Source organism: Ochotona curzoniae, unplaced genomic scaffold (assembly GCF_017591425.1).
Source record: "Ochotona curzoniae isolate NIBS_2020 unplaced genomic scaffold, NIBS_Ocur_1.0 scaffold_3208, whole genome shotgun sequence".
Taxonomy (NCBI): domain Eukaryota; kingdom Metazoa; phylum Chordata; class Mammalia; order Lagomorpha; family Ochotonidae; genus Ochotona; species Ochotona curzoniae.
The window spans coordinates 32,980,146-32,999,377 of NW_024467106.1; the positions used below are offsets into that span (position 1 = coordinate 32,980,146).

The 19,232-nt window shown below is 43.0% G+C and overlaps 1 protein-coding gene across 1 annotated transcript in view; it reads right to left on the bottom strand.

Annotated features, from left to right (window-relative positions):
* Positions 1 to 19,232, bottom strand: part of NFX1 (nuclear transcription factor, X-box binding 1) — a 49,744-nt gene that overhangs the window by 21,745 nt on the left and 8,767 nt on the right. Inside the window, exons 3-11 of the mRNA XM_040963709.1 lie at positions 18,778 to 18,936; positions 18,041 to 18,118; positions 14,286 to 14,391; positions 12,491 to 12,562; positions 9,963 to 10,102; positions 6,699 to 6,798; positions 6,399 to 6,616; positions 5,107 to 5,204; positions 3,070 to 3,100 (exon numbers count right to left, since the gene is read on the bottom strand). Coding sequence (XP_040819643.1) covers positions 3,070 to 3,100; positions 5,107 to 5,204; positions 6,399 to 6,616; positions 6,699 to 6,798; positions 9,963 to 10,102; positions 12,491 to 12,562; positions 14,286 to 14,391; positions 18,041 to 18,118; positions 18,778 to 18,936 — 1,002 coding nt within the window. The remainder of the gene's footprint in view (positions 1 to 3,069; positions 3,101 to 5,106; positions 5,205 to 6,398; positions 6,617 to 6,698; positions 6,799 to 9,962; positions 10,103 to 12,490; positions 12,563 to 14,285; positions 14,392 to 18,040; positions 18,119 to 18,777; positions 18,937 to 19,232) is intronic.

Consider the following 19,232-nt stretch of genomic DNA (forward strand, 5'->3'; position numbering starts at 1 on the left):
CCATTGCTGCTTTCACCAGATGCATTACCAGAGAGCTGGATCAGAAACGGAGCAGGCAAGACGTGAACCTGCACCTACATGTTATGCCAGTGCTGCAGGTGGCAACTTAATTTGCCACATCACAATGCCGACTTCCAAACTGCATATTTTTAAAAACTAAAATTCTGAATGTTATGATCTGGAAGTGTTTTTCCCCAAGGTTTCATGTGCTGGAAATGTTGTCATCATTGTAGTGATGTGAGATGTGGTAGAGGGGCCAGTGTGGTGACATAATATATTAAACTGCTGCCAGGGATGCCAGTACCAGTGACGTTTGAGTCCCAGTAGCTCCATTTCTGATCCAGCTCCCTGCTAATGTGCCTGGGAAAGCAGCAGAAGATGTCCCAAGAATTTGGGTCCCTGCAACCATGTGAGAGACCTGGAAGAAGTTCCTGGCTCCTGGCTTCAGCTGGCAGAGCTGTGTTCATTGTGGTCATTTGGGGAGTGAACCGCTGCACCACAATACTGGCTCCAAATCAGTTAGAAATCAGATGCCCACGTGCTCCTCGTTACAGAACAGAATGATGACGTGCCTAATCCATCCTGGTCCTTTCATCCCCCTTGATAGTAATGGGTTTTGGTAGGAATATGTTTGCATAAAATGTATTGAGGACCTTTCAGAACCACTCTTCCTGCTCTTAAAAAGGAACAGAGATAAACACCCTCTGTGTGGAGCTGCAGTAGCTCATTTACATCCAGGAGGGGAAAACAGAAAAGCTGAACCAGAGTTCCAGAATCAACAACTATTCTGCTTCTAGATTTCCTGTTCTGTGAAACAACAAACCCCTTACTGTTTCTTCCTCAGGTTTTCTGTTATCTATGTCCAGAAGCTTCCTAATTAACTCAGCTTTTTTCTTGACTAAAAAAAGAGCTTTTTTCACGTCTTTATCTTCTATTACTTTCTCAAAGGGATTTGGGGCAGCTTACACGATAGCATCAGAACAAAGTGGGAACTCAGGACCAAAGACTAAGGAAGAGACAACATTGCAGGCCTCAAGACTAAGAAGGCTGCTGGGGGCGGGGGTGTCCGGCAGTCCCACTGAGACATAAAGGGTCAGCGTGCACAAAAACTGCCTCACTCGCTGTTTAACTTTGCTCCCTTCACTGTTAATATCCTATTATAACATTTTACACATATGAAATAATCAGGGCTGGTGTTGTGGTCAATGAGTCTTCAACATGCTATATAGATACCGTTTGAGTCTTGGCTGCTTTACTTCTGATACAGCTACCTCTCATGTACCTGAGAAAGCACCAGAGGATGGTCCAAGCACTTGGGCCCCTATCTCCCGCATAAGAGTTTCAGGCTCCTGGCTTCAGCCCGGAATATGCCCAGCTTTTGCAGCCATTTGGGTAGTGAAGCAGCAGTCAGAAAGAGCTCTTGTCTGTTCTCTTTGTAACTCTGCTATTCAAATAAATAAGTATCTCTCTTTTTTTTTTAAAGATTTATTTTTATTATTTTTTCATTGGAAAGGCGGATATACAGAGAGGAGAGACAGAGAGGAAGATCTTCCATCCGATGATTCACTCCCCAAGTGAGCGCAACGGGCCGATACTATGCCGATCCGAAGCCAGGAGCCTCTTCCGGGTCTCCCACACGGGTGCAGGGTCCCAAAGCTTTGGGCCGTCCTCGACTGCCTTCCCAGGCCACAGGCAGGGAGCTGGAAGGGAAGCGGGGCTGCCGGGATTAGAACCCGCGCCCACATGGGATCCCGGGCGTGCAAGGCGAGGACCTTTAACCACTTGCGCCACCGCGCCGGGCCCAATAAGTATCTCTTAAAATGCACAAATCTCAGGTATACCTTGCTAAATTTTGATAAATGAGTAACTTCAAAAAGTCTAAGGAAAAATGCAGTTAAAAATAGGAATGAAATCTAAGCATAATTTTTTCTATAAGTGTTTTCCACATTGCAATATTTAAAACTATTTTTATTTTCCTAATTTGAAAGGCAGAGACAGAGATCTTTTACACACTCTTTCAATCCCCAAATGTCTGCACTAGTTAGGGCTAGGTCAGGCTCAAGCCAGGAACCAGTCAGTAGTCTGGAATCCAATCTATGTATTCCATGTGGCACAGTGAGTTAAGCTACCACTTCTGTCTCCAACATTCCATGTGGTCCTCATCTGCTGACTTCCAGGGTACCCAAGAACAGGAAGCTGGAAGGAGAGGTGAGCTGTGCTGAGACTGGATGGTGGCAGTCCCAAGCAGCATTCCAACTCCGGGTATCAGATGTCTGTCCCTAAACTCTAAATTTTTGATTATTATTATTTTTAAAGATCTATTTTTATTTGGAAAGGCAGATTTTATAGAATAGGAAAGACAGATCTTTTATCCACTGGTTCACTTCCCAGATGGCTGCAATGGCTAGAGATGATCTGATCTGAAAATGGGAGCTGGGAGCTTCTTCTGGGTCTCGCACATGGGTGCAGGTTTCCAAGGCCTGAAGCCATCCTCCATTGCCTTCCCTAAGCCATAAACAGGGAGCCAGAGTCGAAGTGGAACATCCAGGACATGAACAGGTACCCATATGGGATGCTGGCACTTGCAGGCAGAGGATTAGCCAGTGGAGCCCTCACATCAAAAAAAATTTTTTTAAAAGATTTATTTATTTGAAAGGCAGAGGCATGCAAGGGGAGAAGTTATGGGAATGTGGAGACAAGTCTTCCATATACTGGTCTATTCCCCAAATAGTGACCAGAGTACAGCAGGCAGAAGCAGGGGCTAAGGGGCTACTTCCTGGTGTCCCAGGTGGATACAGGAATCCCAGCTCCTGGGCCATTCTCCTCTGTTTTCCCAGGTGCACTTTCAGAGAAAAGGAATGGAAATGGAGCATCTGGGACTCAAACCAGCATCCATATGGATGCTGGCACTACAGGTAGCAGCTGATGTTGCTGTGTCACAGTATCAGCCCTTGTAAGCTCATGCTTGTAATTCCATTTCCCACAAACCTTTTGAAATACCCTCACATAAAACTCAACCTATCTCAAGATACCCCAGAAAAACAGCCTTATGACCTCCCCCATTCATACCTTCACTTTTGAGACTGGTACATGGAAGCTCCTATGGAAGAAGAAAAAGAAAAACAGTAACTATATTAGAAACATCTGAAACATCACCACCACAGTATCATGCTAAAAAAAAAAATAGACCTTAAAAAAATATGCTCACTGCCATGGAATCCCTTATTAGAGGGAGCAAGGGCAAAGATTAATGAGAAGCAAGAAAGAACACAGAGGAAGAGATTGGTGGGGAAAAAAAACCTAAAAGTAACCCTTGCTGGCTTACCTGGCCAGTTTTGCTTGTGATTTTTACAAAGAACTCTAGGTACTGTTAAATTTATGATTAATAGATCTCATAGCTTTTAATTTAATATTTGTGGATTAACATTCAATATACCTCCACTATTCCATATATATTTTGTAATTTCTGACAGGAAAAAAAAACCTATGTAGCACACAATTTCTGTCACAAATTATACTACTCTCACATCTTTTCTCCTTTTATTATGAAGTTTATCTATTAAGTTAGCTTCCAATCCAGACTCATGTACAAGTTGGCTGCTGCCAAGACCTTGGGCTGTTTTTAACCAACAGCACCAACTGTTCAGAATTCAGGTCCAACACTGGGTTTTGGGTTACTCAAAGATTTCTACAGGAAGACTTCCTGCCACCTCTTATTAAATAGAAAGGGCAAACTAAAACAATAAGAGACCCCCTTTAAAACACAAAATCAAATCAATACTACCCAGAGCAGAAGGCAGAAATGAATGAAAACAGTTCGACAGTGATGAGTTAATGAAATACCCAAGGGATTCTGGCCTCGGCACTTGGCTGCTCCCCTGGAGCAATCCCAGGGAACGTCGCTGCCTGCTTGTAGCCTTAGATCACTGGGTAGTTAACTATAATTTCTGAGCAAGCTGGTCACACTGAATAGTCTCAGGGCGGTGGCTTTGACCAGTAGATTTGTGGAGAGATTGGAGACTGATATCAGCCACATGGGCAGTCAAACCTGTCTCCTCAATGGAGCCCCAGTGAAAACTCTGACTACCCATGCTTTTCCAGAGTTTCCCAGGTGGCAATACACCATCCCACACTACTGACACGCAGAAAGTAAAGCTGTCCTGATTTCACAGGGAGAAGACAAATGAAAATCCAAATATGGTATTTCCTTGGAGTCTGCCCTACATTGGTTCAATTTAATTCTGCATCTTTTCTTCACAATAAAACCATAACCATGAGTATAACAGCTTTCAATAAGTTTAGTGCATCTTTCTACCAAATTATTAAGCTTCGAGGGTGGTCTTGGGGATTACAGAACTTACAGTTGGTATTAAAAGTGGGTGATCATGGATTGTTCTAATTTAGCAGTTACCCGACTACTGCATTGGGTGTCCAAAGTGTCGGCTGGGTTCCTTCTAACTTCTCAGCTAACTCCAACACAGCCACTATTCCTCTTTTCTTGGCACTGAACGTTATCATACTTGTATTTGGTGGAGCTGTTTGCACACTTGTCCTGGTCCCACTACTGGTTTCTGAGCCTTGCGTGCTGCAGCCTCTCAACACATATATCCTGCAACTTGCCCATCAGATGAGCCAGTAACTATTGGCTGCATTTAGTGAGCCATACATAATATGACAAATCTAACTGGGTTTATTCCGAGTCCTAACCTTCCATAACAGCCACTTTAAAGATTTATTTTTATTATTTTTTTATTGGAAAGGCGGATATACAGAGAGGAGAGACAGAGAGGAAGATCTTCCGTCCGATGATTCACTCCCCAAGTGAGCCGCAACGGGCCGATACTATGCCGATCCGAAGCCAGGAGCCTCTTCCGGGTCTCCCACGCGGGTGCAGGGTCCCAAAGCTTTGGGCCGTCCTCGACTGCTTTCCCAGGCCACAGGCAGGGAGCTGGAAGGGAAGCGGGGCTGCCGGGATTAGAACCGGCGCCCATATGGGATCCCGGGCGTGCAAGGTGAGGACTTAACCACTTGCGCCACCGCGCCGGGCCCATAACAGCCACTTTAAAGACAATGAGAGCAACAACTCTGGCACTGTACAGCATTTACCTTTGTTTTGAATGAGCATCTGCAGGAAATAACTGATGTGCGAGAGCATGGTCCACAGTCTCCTTCATGGCAGAACTTTTCACAAGTATGTATGAAATCTTTAATAAAATAAAAATGAAAGGTTAAGAATGAAATATGCTACTCATTTCCAAATTCACAACTCTGTGACTGTCTCATGATGGGTGGCCTACACTCATTCTGCTAAATTAAATTTAGGGCTCTCTGCTGCTGCACCTGGAAAATCTGTGGAGAAGGCACAAATGTTTGGGCTCTTGCACCCATGCACTAGACTTAGAGAAAGCTACTGGCTTTGGTCTGGGCCAGCCCTTACTGTTGTTCCATTTAGGGAGTGGACCAAGGGATTAAAGATCTATGTTTCTCCCTCTAACTCTTTCAAATAAGATGGTTCTTAAAAAAAAAAAAAAGCAGGGAAGAAACAAAGAAATTAGTGTGGGGCCAGCACTGTGGTGCAGTAGGTTAGTCTGTTGATGCGGGAATTTTACATGAACTTAAAGTTGAGTCCTGGCTGCTCCACTTCTGATCCAGGGTTCTGTTAATTCACTGGGGAAAGCAGCTGAAGATGGCTGCTTGGGTCCTTACCATCCACAGGAGAGACCCTGATGGAGTTTGACACTGCTGGTGCCAGCCTAGCTGAGCCCTGGTTGCTGCAGCCATCTGGGTATGAACCAGTGGATGTCTTCAAATAACTCATCATGCATTTTCCATGAAACTTGAAGACTTCCTGAACAGCTCTAGTCTACTTCTCATCTTTTGTGCTTACATTAGTATTGTTAAAATGGATATACGTTATATATCAAATATTACACTCATGATTTTTTATACTGGCATATTTAACAAAGAAACTGAGAAAAGCCGCCAATCATATATCCAGAATTTATTACATTTATGTTTATATTTATCATTTCAGTTTTCAGTTATCATTTCATTTGCATTTGTGGGTTTAAATTTTCCTCTGGAATCACTTCCCATTTCCAGTACAACTTTGATCTCTTCTGCCTTCTTTGTGCTATTATCATGAAATACACTTCAAAATATTGTAAGCCTTATAAACACAATTTTATCAATATTATTTTATGCAATTGCTTTTAAAATCAGAAGATAGACAAAAACATGTAGTTTTCAGTACTCTTTTACCATATGGATTTGCATTTCCAGTTGGGTTTACTTACATTTATTTTTTAAATTCATAGTTGATATTTCATACTACTTCGTCACTGCTGCCAAATGCTTATATTCACATTTTTAAGGTCAACTTTATGAGTACTAGTTACCTGAGGAACCACAAGGCAGAGGTTTGCCACACACTTTTCCACACGAGGGGACAGGATCCATGCAGGATTTCCGACTACTGCTTCCAAGTTCCAGCAACTGGCTAAGAGGAGTTTGACCACAAGGGCAATAGCGCACTAAATGGGGCAGCCGTGCACATGGCTGGCAGGGCTGAGGGTGGCACACTTGAGAACATGTATGGTTCCCACATTTCAAGTCCCTGTTAAGAAAAAGAGACTATTACATAATTGCTGCATGATATGAAACGTCAAGTGGAAAAAAGGAAAAAAGATAAACCTTACTTGCCACATATCTTCAAACAGCCAAAGTCCCCAAATCCATCAGACTTTCCTATGTCAGTTCCACATAGCACATCTCTGGTGGTGCTGCCACAGTAGCATACTAGAAGGCACATGTGAAAGACAAAACATTGGCAACCTTTAGATAGTCTTAAAATATTCCAAATAATGTATAAAACAAATAGAAAATTCGTTCAGTCAGGCGCTGATCAGACCTGACTGAAGGTTTCAATATGGTTTATACAACAGCAAAATCCACCTAGGAATTGAATTACAAGAAATTATTTTTTTTAGTGACTTAAGCCAAAACAAAAATACTTAAAAAAGATTTATTCATTAATTTGAAACACAAGGTTACAGGCCTGGCGCCATGGCTCAATTGCTAATTGTCTATCTCCAAGTGCCTGGATTCCTTATGGGCTCTAGTTCGTGTAGCAGATGCTTCACTTCCCATTTGCTCCCTGCTTGTGGCCTGGGAAACCAGCAGAGGATGGCCCAAAGTCTTGGGATCCTGCACCTGCCTGGAAGACCTGAAAGACCGGAAAATCCGGCACGATAGCGTAACGGTTAAAGTCTTTGCCCTGAACGCACCGGGATCCCATATGGGCACCAGTTCTAATCTTGGTAGCCATGCTTCCCATTCAACTTCCTGACTGTGGCCTGGGAAAGCAGTCGAGGATGGCCCAAAGCCTTGGGACCCTGCACCCATGTGGGAGATCTGGAGGAAGCTCCTGGCTCCTGGCTTCGGATTGGCTAAGCTCCAGGCGTTGCGGTCGCTTGGGGATTGAACCACTGGATGGGAGATCTTCCTCTCTTTCTCTCCTTCTCTCTGTACATCTGCCTTTCCAGTAAAAATAAATAAATCTTAAAAAAAAATTTTCTTGAGTGGAACCAAAAGCTCCCATTGAACAGGGAGAAAGGAAAGAGCCAAATCACAAAGACGTAATTAAGACTCCCTGTAATTCATGTGAGAAGCAGAGTAAAGGGAGTGTACTCCCACTGCTGCGTTACTCCCCCAAGGTCACACCCAGGCCAGCGCCAAGAGCCGGGAAACCAACGACTTGAGCCATCACTGCTGCCTCCCCAGGACTGCACTAGTAGGAAACTCTGCTATGTTTAGGCACAAGCAAAATAAATAAATAAATAAATAAATAAATAAATAAATAAATAAATAAATAAATAAATAAAGGAAGACGAGCTAATGATAGAAGTTTGGTGCAGTCATAAATGACTGAAGGAAGTAGTCAAGGATCCAGAGACAATTTGGAGGAAGGACTTTGTCACCAGCCTGCATCTATTCAAATAAATGAATAAGGACCCAGAAGGAATGTGTATGAAATCTCTACACAAACCTGAGAAGGATCCTAGAAGACAACTTGAGAAAATAAACCACATATGTAGCCAAAACTGTTTGCTAGTGACAAGGTGACAAGAAAGAAGGAAAACAAGTGTAGGGCTATAGAAGGATCACAGCTTAAAATGAGAATTATAAAGAAAATGTTAGATTAGTTTATGTAAAATCCTTATGATAAAATGACCTCAACCATCCCTGAGGAAAAACTATTCCAGAAACTAAAAGCAGGTAGCAATGTCTCGTCAGAACAGATTAAACTGCTGCAGGCAGTACTGGTACCTTCACTTCTGATCTTCACCCTGTGAATGCACCAGGAAAGCAGTGGAAGATGGCACCATGTTCTGGGCCCTTGCCACCCATGTAGGAGACCTGGAAGATGCCACTGGCTTTGGCCTGGCCCAGCCCTAGACACTGTGGCAATTTGGGGAGTGAATCAGTTAATGGAAGAACTGTTTCTCCCTCTAATTCTGTTTTTCAAACAAAATAAATCTAAAAAAAAAAAAAAAGTATGTGTGTGGGGGAGGGTTGCACTGTGGCAGAGTACGTTAAGCCTCTGTCTGTAGGGCTGGCATTCAATGCTGGTTCATGTCCTGTCTACTCCACTTTCAGTCCAGCTCTCTAATGGCCTGAGAAAGCAGCAGAGGATGGTTCAAATTCTAGGGCCTTGGCACCCTCCTGGGAGTCCCAGAAGAAGCTTCTGCCTCCTTAGTAGTCAACTCTGTCTGCTGTGGCCATTTGGGGAGTGAATCAGCAGAGGGAAGATCTCACTCTTTCCTTTTCCCTCTATGATTCTGCCTTTCAAATTAAATAAATAGAATACATTTTAAGGACAAAAAAAAGGGGGGGGGTATGGCACAGTAGCCTAGTGGCTAAAGCCCTCGCCTTGCACGTGTAGAGATCCCATACAGGTACAGGTTCTAATTCTGGAGGTCCTACTTCTTATCTACCTCCCTATTTGTGGCCTGGGAAAGTAGTAGAGTACAGCCCAAAGCCCTGGGATGCTGCAGCAATGTGGGAGACGGGAAAAAACTGCTGGCTCCTGATCAGCTCAGCTCTAGCCATTGCAGCTACATGGGGAGTAAATCAGCTGATGGAAGATCTTCATCTCTGTCTCTCCTCCTCTCTGTATATCTGAGTTTCCAATAAAAATAAAGACATTTTAAAAAAAGGTGGGGATTAGTATGGTGGCTCAACAGGCTAATCCTACAACATGCAGCATTGGCATCCACATACGTGCAGGTTCTAGTCCCGGCTGCTTCACTTCCTATCCAGCTCCTTGCTATGGCTTTGGAAAGCAGCAGAGGATGCCCAAAGCCTTGTAACCCTGCATGAATGTGGGAGACATAGAAGCAGCTCAAAGTTCCTGATTTTGAACTGGCCAACTCTGGCTGCCATCTGGGGAGTGAACTGGTTGGTGGATGAAATTTCACTCTCTTTCCTTTTCTAATTCTGCCTTTTTAAACAAACAAATAAAATACAGTGTGAAAAAATCTATACTTAGAAAACAAAAGGAAAGAAAAAAAAATATATAGTAACTTATCCATTGCTCTTCTTGCCAGTGGACAATTAGGATGTTGACAGTTTGGGACTCATAGAAACACATATTTCTTTGTAAGCCTTTGTGTAATATAGGTATGAAAATATCTAAGATTGGAATGGTTGGGTCATACAATACACATAGGTTTAATTTTATAAAAAACTGGAAAAGGACTGTCTGAAACGGTGATCGGCTGTTACACACCTGCCAGCAACGCATGAGTTCCAGCCATCTTTCCTTCTAGGGCCAACGTGTGGTCATGAGCCTTTGTTTTAACTGTCCTTACAGTGTGAAAAGGTATCTTAGTGTGGTTTTCCATGGATTATCAGCTCTTTTTAGCAGTTTTGTGACATAATTTAGATTGCCCACCACTTACCCTGGTTCAATATGATCCGACAAGGCTGGCACGGACCCCCATGGCACAGCTCAGCACAGCGGTGCTGCCCACAGTTCAAAATGTTCTCACAGGGGTTAGAGCAGTGAACCGAGACTGCCTGGCCACAGCGAACTGTGTGCCTGTGAAGACAGCAGAAGTGAAGACAGCATCAGCCAAAGACTTCCTGTTGAATGCCTAAACCTTTCTCTCAACACTTTCTAAAGTTTTCCTTCTCCCTGTTTTCCTCTCGTAATTCTTATTTCCTCCATTTCTCTCCTCTACTCTTTCTTCTTTCTCCTCTTCTGCTCTCTTGAATCCTACACTGCCTTTCCCTCTGCCCTGCTTCCCGATCTGTGAGGAACTCTGGGCTGTTCCAATTGATTTCATGTGTTCTGCGATGCAACATGAGACGGGTAAGGAGCCCTGGGATGAAGATCCTGGTTCCAGTGTTCCCATAGTACCTTACAGAGTAGGAAGGAAAAGCAGCAATAGCATATGCAAATCTGACTAGACACACACAGCAAGCACCATCGATCTCATTTCCCTGGGGCCCAGCTCTTTGGCATTTATTCAGAATATCCTCAGTGTGGCTGATTCATGATAGAGAAAATCATTTTGGTTTTGTTCTAATAGATATCCTAATTTTGCCAACTTATCTGTTCAAGAAGTCTACTAGGCTGGTGCTTTCAGACAACTGTCTTTAGGTCTTCTTAGAGTCATGTTTTGACTTTTGAGTCTACTCTCCTACAAAAGGTTTTGTTTTATTTTTTAAATATATATTTATTTAAAATGTTCTTTTCTTAGTTGAGAAGGATGTATGCCCGTGTGGGCCGTTAATCAGGGTGGAGAGAGTCCTGGTATGGAAGAAGATCAGGACAAACGTTTTCAAACTTCTCCTTTTGTCCTACATCTGCAGCGGTGGGTGAGGATGGGAGGGGGCTCTCCCTGCTGCCAAATGACTTCAGCACCTGGGCAAGAGTTTCATTCTGTCCCTTACTCCCATCTCAGCTCCATTTCTTTTTTAAATTTTTTAAAAAGATTTATTTATTTTATTGGAAAGGCAGATGTACAGAGAGGAAGAGAGACAGAGAGGAAGATCTTCCATCCGATGATTCACTCCCCAGGTGGCCGCAGCAGCAGGTGCTGCGCCGATCTGAAGCCAGGAGCCAGAAACTTCTTTCCAGGTCTCCCACATGGGTGCAGGTTCCCAAGGCTTTGGGCCGTCCTCGACTGTTTTTCCCAGGCCACAAATATGGAGCTGGATGGGAAGTGGAGCTGCCGGGATTAGAACCAGCGCCCATATGAGATCCCGGTGTGTACAAGGCAAGGACCTTAAGCTTTACGCTATTGCACTGGGCCCCTCAGCTCCATATTTTAGGAAGGTGCTCTCACTTAAGTAGATGATTAGTCTATAGTACTCAGCATGATATCTCACACTGCCGGTAAGGTTACTTTCATGCCTAACATCATGGCTAACACCATCTCCCTGACATTATTATTCCTATTTTATGGTAAGATAAATGAGACCTGGTGAGACTGATGACCTTGCAAGTGAAAGAGCCCAGACCTGACCTTACTGACCCACAACTCTGCACATGACTGAAACTTACTACAGTTTAGTAGAAATGAAACAAATGGCAAATCACTGACAATCTGCATGATCCCACCTTGTTCCCGTGGTCTGTTACCAGGCCTCCAAGGAGCTTTGTGACTCTCACTGATCCTTGCTCTGATGACATGGACTTGTACTTTGGAAAGATGGTGGACCATGGGGCTCACTTCTGCTTTCACTCAGTGATGCTCACTACTAGGCCAGATATTGTGCTAGGCATGGGACAACAGGCCTTGCCTCTTGGGCCTTAACAGGTCTGCATTCAATGCCTGACTCTGTCACTTACTAAAGAGGTTAAAATATCTCAGTCCACCTTGGTATCTCACCTGAAAATGGCTATTGTCACAACTCACTGTTCATACAACTTTTTAACCACTCATAAGACTAAGCCATAACCAAGGATAGTACAGGAAATTACCATTTATAGAAAATATGATTTATACCTACCATATGCACATATTTATAGCTATCTACTAACCTTCTGCTTTAGAAATTCACAAGTAGGGCCCAGCGGCATGGCCTAGCAGCCAAAGTCCTCGCCTTGAGCGCCTGGGATCCCATATGGACACCGGTTTTAATCCCGGCAGCTTCACTTCCCATCCAGCTCCCTGCTTGTGGCCTGGGAAAGCAGTCGAGGATGGCCCAAAGACTTTGGACCCTGCACCCACATGGGAGACCTAGAAGAGGTTCCTGGTTCCCGGCTTCAGATCGGCGCAGCACCGGCCGTTGCGCTCACTTGGGGAGTGAATTATCAGACAGAAGATCTTCCTCTCTGTCTCTCCTCTCTGTATATCTGACTTTGTAATTAAAAAGTAAATAAATCTTAAAAAAAAAAAAGGAAAGAAAGAAAAAAAAAAGAGTTCACAAGTAAATCTCAGAAATTGAGATTTTCTTTAGAGTGTAATTTTGACTTTACCTGGTCCGTCCACATTCGCAGGCTTTCGTTGTAAAGGCAGGACAGGGTGGACAGGGTCCAGGATGGCAGAGACTGAAAAACAGAAACATCAAGGAATAAGCCATACCAGGCATTCAACCCCAAACAAAGCTACTGGAGCCGTGGTTTACCACAGATATAACGATAAATACGCCCACTATGAAATGTCTCAGTGTTTCTATACAGCTCATTACTTACACAAAAATATCAACTATATTTTTATGGAAAAGAATCTGTTTTATTTGGATCTGACAGTCGACTATGATATTCGTGTGAGGAGAAAGAGTTTGTCAGGCCTGGCACAGTAACCTAGAGGCTAAAGTCCTTGCTTTGCACATACTTGGGATCCCATATGAGCCTCGGTTCTAATCCTGGCAGCCCCACTTCCCATCTAGCTCCCTATTTGTGGCCTGGGAAAGCAGTCGAGGACAGTCCAAAGCCTTGGGACCCTGCACCCATGTGGGAGACCCGGAAGAAGTTCCTGGATCCTGGCTTCGGATCGATGCAGCATTGGCTGTTGCGCTCACTTGGGGAGTGAATCATCGGATGGAAGATCTTCCTCTCTGTCTCTCCTCCTCTCTGTAATTCTGCCTTTCCAATAAAAATAAATCTTTAAAAAAAAGAAATGTTTGTCACCCTGGTTAATGACCGTACAGCCAAGTATGGATCCCAATTTTATTAGGATCATGAGGAGGTGATATTTTCTCAACAGCTTGTGAATAACCAGGCAATGGACTAATTTTCAAAACAGTGAAAAGAAGGCTGATACGAGGGAAGGCATGGTCAATATAACAGAGAGCAAAAGAACTGGAAATGAAATCACACAAAAAACAGGTTAGTAATATGTTACAGGTCACAATTAGAGCTTTGAAAAGAATGTTTATGAATTATTTCTCTGTCACTCTGCCTCCCATATATAAATAAATTTTTTTAAATGCCTGAGAGGCAGCTGTTGCCACATCCAATTCATTTTGAGAATTTTAACAATTAGGCAATAAATATTTTGGTTTTAAAAACCGGAACAAAAATGTCTTGATAAAGAAGGGAATAGTTTAAGTGAATGAGTCTAAGGGAAGGACCTGTGCTAATGGTCAGAGGGAAGGAGGTGGCTGAGTGCCCAGCAGATAAAGAGCCTGCTGTTTAGTCACACTGGAAAGACAGTCCTGGCTGTTCTACCTGTGATCCAATTCCCTACTAAGGTGCCCGGCAGACAGCAGATACTGATCCAAGTACTTCAGAGATGTGGATACCAGATAGAGCTCTTGGCTTCTGACTTAAGCCTGGCCTACCTCTGTGGCTGCAGAAGCTTTCCGAAGAGTGAACCAACAGACTGAAGATCTCCTGTCACCCTGCCTTTCATATCAATATACATTCATGCAAATTCATTTATATAAATGTATAAATAAACCTTAAAAAATTCACCTATACAATCATCTCCTGGCAGAGACTGTACTGTACCCTTGGGGGCTTAGCCAACCCTGAAGGCTAAAGTATCTTGATACACTTCCTCTCAGAAGCCATCAATGTAATATAGTAAGGAAAAAACACTGGCTTTTGAAATTTCAGCTCTATCATCGTTTCGCGATGTGACACTGGGCAAGATACTTGGCCTTTCAGAGCCTCATCTGTAAAATGGGAATAAATACCTACACAAGTTAATGTATGTACAGTGCGCAACACCCTCCTCATCCCTTCCTGTTGGATGCTAACCAGAAAAGTTGTTTAGTGCCATCAGCAAAGCCTGTCTACCAGGAATTCCCCAGGTATTCCAACTTACAGGTTACAGGAATGTGGGCAGTCCTGGCCAGGCTGTTTCCTTCTACAAACTTCACCACAACTATGTGGAATCTCATTTCTGCTCCACTCCGGATTCTTTACTTTACCTAAAACACCAGATTAGGGAGTCAAGCACTTTCCTCATTTCAATCAGACAATACAATGTAACTGGACAGTGTGACACTCCAGTATGGGTTTCATTAGTTCCACAAATGCATTATCTCACATCCTAAAATATAAAGATGAACACGACGGCATTTATCAAAAGCTTCACTGAAATGATAAATGTTAAATTGTGGGTTACCTGGGAAAGACAGTCATTTTTACTCATGAAAATGTCACTCTAACAAATACATTTAATTGAAGGAAATGACCTACAAGATGAGTTTCTGTAAGTGGATCCCTGGACTGCTAGGGAGACAGCTTGCAGTGAGGGTCAGAAAGAGGGCACAGAGGTTAGAGGGAGCACAGACACAAGGGGAGGATGTGGAGAGAGCTAGAAAGGCTCAGTCTCCCGGGTAGTGAGCACTCACCTCTTCTAAAGCTACAAAGGCACAGACGCAGGGAAGAGTAAAACCAAAGCCAGGGTTTCTATTGCCCTAGAGGAATTCAGTCCCACTTGGGTAATTCCTGCACCAAACGACGGCCATTTCCAGTCTTGGGCCTCCTGTTTTTTGCTCTGTGTACTATCTCTTTCAGAAATTCATGTTCAGAAGTTGTAATTCAAGGGTACTTCAGAAAGTTCATGGTTTACAGATAAGTTTATTTTGGCACATACACGCAAAATTCCGAATCCCTGGTATTTTTTTTCCCCACAGTATACTATTTCCATGAATTTTTTTTTAAGACTTCTCATGCACCCAAAGATCAGATTCCCAAATCTGCATTTTCCTGCTTGCCCTGGAAGCTTGGTTTCAGTCATGTCCAATCACCCACTGGACAGCTCTGGAGTTTCCAAGTCCCTGTAAACTGACCATCCATAGCCAGAGTTCACCTCTTCCATCTAAAATTCCTCTCTTCTTCAGTACTCTCTGCTTCTGTCAGCCAAAACATGCAAAACCTGGTCCTCACTGATTCTTCTCTGCTTTCACACCCCATGTCATTGTCACATCTGTCCACTTTCTCCATAGTGTTTCCCACCTCCACCCCGCTCTGCCTCTGGCCTCACGGCCTCACAGGTCTCACTGCTGCTTGCTTTCTGGCCTTTCCCAGTGTCCTGATCCTCCCCTAACACTTTCCAATGGCCCCCCTTGTTCTTGATTCTAAATTGGACTTGTTCTTTTTTGTTTCCTCCCACTAGAGTTTTGCATTACATCTTTTTCTCACTCCTACCCTTTTATCCACCATGGTGTCATCGATTTCTCTTAACTAAGTCTTGATCTCTCTTCAAATATTTTCTACCTTGGATACTTGTCACTACATACTCCTCCAACTCAACATTTCTAAACTGAACTCTTTGTCCTCACTGAACCTTGTTCTCTGGACCTGCCCTTTCCCTCAGTATGACTATCTGTAAAAGCATGGAACTTTGGAGTCACATTTGGGTTCCTCCCTTTCCTACTGCTGTAATTTCTGCTTAGCTTTGAATAGTTCAACTCTTCTATCCCATTTATTAAAACCTTTATTTCTTTTCATTTTGACTATTCTTATTCCACAAACTTCTGGGCTGCCCAATACTCTACACATGGCCATCAAATGAGCTTCCATGCAGAACTGGACTGAGGCCCTTGGCAGCTCCTACAGCCTGTAGCAGAGGTCAGCACCATCCCTTCCAGCCATCTGCTTCAACACTGCCATGGGCTCCCTAACTGTCTCACACTCTCTTTCCCAGCCTTGTTGGATGTGAATTTCTGCATAACCCATTTTCTTCCATAAATCTGCCTACCAAGATTATACCTAGTTTTCAAGCCCAGAAAAAGCCTCCTTCCTTTAGGAAAGCTTCTCTTATTCATCCAGCTACAAGTCACAACTCATCCCAAAGATCTCCCATTTTATACTTCAAGTAGAACATCAAGTAAACTGCGTCATATATAGAATAAGCTCTAGAAAGTCACTAAATGGGTTTATTCTCCTATTTCTTCATGTTCCTGGTACATTTATTACTTCCTGGTAAATAGACACATTACATTAACACTATCCTGGAATAACAGCATAGGACAAAGTCATCAGGTAAAAGAAAGGCCACTGTGTGCATTCTCACATCACTTTACCTCTCTTAGGTCATTTTAACTTTCACCCTGTATTTTCATACTTTCACTTAGGATTTCTCATCTAAATTTTCAGTGATGGCTCTAGTAAGTTTTTATTTAGAACTATTTACTGTGGTTTGTTTAAAATACTTAAGTAAATTAAATATTGGTATTGTCCTATTTTCCAAACTTTATCTCTTGCTTCTGGTTTCACGCTGTCTTCTCTGGTGCTACATTTGAGAACAGCCACTCCCTCAACTAATATTAACTTAGTACCTATGAAAGCTCTCATTTTTTGGCAATAAAATATATAAGATGAACAGATTCCAAATAAAACAGTGGCCACGGTGAGAGAACCATCCTCTGAGAAGGGCCATTTGGGGCTCAGAATTTGAATAAGTGAATCTAGATCTAAAGAAAGAAAGGTAAAAAACATTCTTGACAATCAGTGGGTTCAGTGAATTTAGAAAATAAAGAATTAGGGCCCGGATGCGTGGCCTAGCAGCTAAAGTCCTTGAGCGCCGGGATCCCATACGGGAGCTGGTTCTAATCCCGGCACTTCCCATCCAGCTCCCTGCTTGTGGCCTGGGAAAGCAGTGTAGGACGGCCCAAAGCCTTGGGACCCTGTACCCGCGTGGGAGACCCGGAGGAGATTTGAGGAGGTTCCTGGTTCCCGGCTTTGGATCGGCGCAGCACTGGCTGTTGCACTCACTTGGGGAGTGAATCACTGGATGGAAGATTTTCCTCTCTGTCTCTCCTCCTCTCCGTATATCTGACTTTGTAATCAAAATAAATAAAATCTTTAAAAAAAAAGAAAATTAAGAACTGAAGGTTAATTACTGACTCTTGACAAAGTTGCCAGAAAGATTAAGAGTTTACAATCAGCTCCACATGTGGTCAGAAAGGGTTAGTGCTAACTTCTGAATATATTTTCAGTAAGGTATAAAGAACAGAGCAAAATTTCAATGGTTCATGGAGGAAAACAAGTGGTTAAGCAACAAAATGTGAACAATCAACAACTAGACAGAGGTTAACCATTAGAAGACAGGAAAGGGAAAAAGGACATGAAGGAGAAAGGCTAGCAGAATAAACAAGCATTTGGATCACAGGAAGTTTTTTCCTAATCTATAAGGAAACCGAACTATTCAAAAACAGGAACATTTCATTAAGAGGGAGCATGCAAGAACAGAATTTGGAATGCTGGTTTATATCACCCTTTATACATGCTGCTGAAACGAGGACTGGGAATGAGAGGGAGCCCATATGTACCACTGCCCATTCCCTGGTCAGCTCTGGTCTCATGCTAAGATAGCATCACAGCTTAGAGGCAGCATGAGCTTGGCTGGCAGAGAAAGACAGATGGCCCATCTCCAGAAGAGTGTGCCAAGTCTTTGTCAAAAGGCCCAGTTGGCCATGTGCTAGGCAGCACAGCTATGGTCTTACAGACCCTTGCAGCTTTCAAGTCATGGTAACTTTGAACAGATCCCCAGCAAACCACCCCTCCTGGATTAAGAACTGGGATATGGTGCATGACGTAAGCGACTCCAGTATACACTGATAAACTTACCACAGAAACAGGTGTAGGTATTGGGAACATGTGCGGAAACATTCTGACAAGCAGGGCACCTCCAACCGCTCTGACCATCTGTCAGCAAAAACGGGAGTAAGCCAAATAAAGTTCTAAGAAGCCATGATACTGAAGTAGTGGAAACAGCATCAACACAAATACCAGACATTTAAGAAACAAATTCAAAATATTGCAGGTTTTACTTAAATACTGCATTTGGGCTTATACTTATAAGGACTCTTAGATACAATGAATCAAGTATTCCTTTTGTTCTAGTATTTCTAATGCAGGAAATACCTAGGTGTTTTGAACTAGAATCAGAGTTCAGACAGCATATTAATAATAACAGCTGCACTGTCCATGAATTCAAGGACACGTTGGGAGAAGTCTCCAATATACTACATAAATCTATAAAAGGCAGACACAACATGCTTGGGATAAACCAAACAATTATATTCTATACATTTCTAAAGCAAATTACCTAAAGCTGCTACCTAGACAAAATCTATCACTTTCAATGAAAGTGACCAAGTTTTTAAAATTAGGTCCTAAATCTTTATTGTTATATTAGGTTAGAGCTACAACTTAATTCTAGTAATCCGAAATATAATTAAGGTAACATTCTCTCTCTGAAGATAAAGTATTTACGAGGACTTAAATAGGATTTTTAAAGTTGGGTTTACAATCTGAATATATCAAATAGATGAAAATAACTACTCAGGACACAAGTAACTGACCTGCTTGAGATGCTGGAGAGCGTGCCCATTTCTTTATGCAACTCAAGTGAAACACATGGTAGCAACTCTGACAACTCCACACCGGGGCTGTGGCGCGCACCAACTCACAGCACACCATGCACTCATATTTTTCTGTAGTCAGCTGTTCTACCAGAGATCCTGTTTAAAAATAAGAGAAAGATTATCTGAAACACAGAAATCCATACTTCACTGTTTACTCAAGCATCAGTAAGTCATTTAAGTAAAGAATCCAGCAGCATGGAGCAGTAGGCTAATCCTGAGAGGGCCTCCCAGATTTCTACCTCTGTCTCACACAGCCCCGCCACAGTCTCCTCCCTGTGAACAAGGATGGCCCCGACCTTTGTCATTTGAGCCTGTTAAAAAAGAGTCTGGAGATGAGAAATGCTTTCTCAAGGCCTCAAAACAACAGAATGCTAGATTGTAGGGAGCACCGT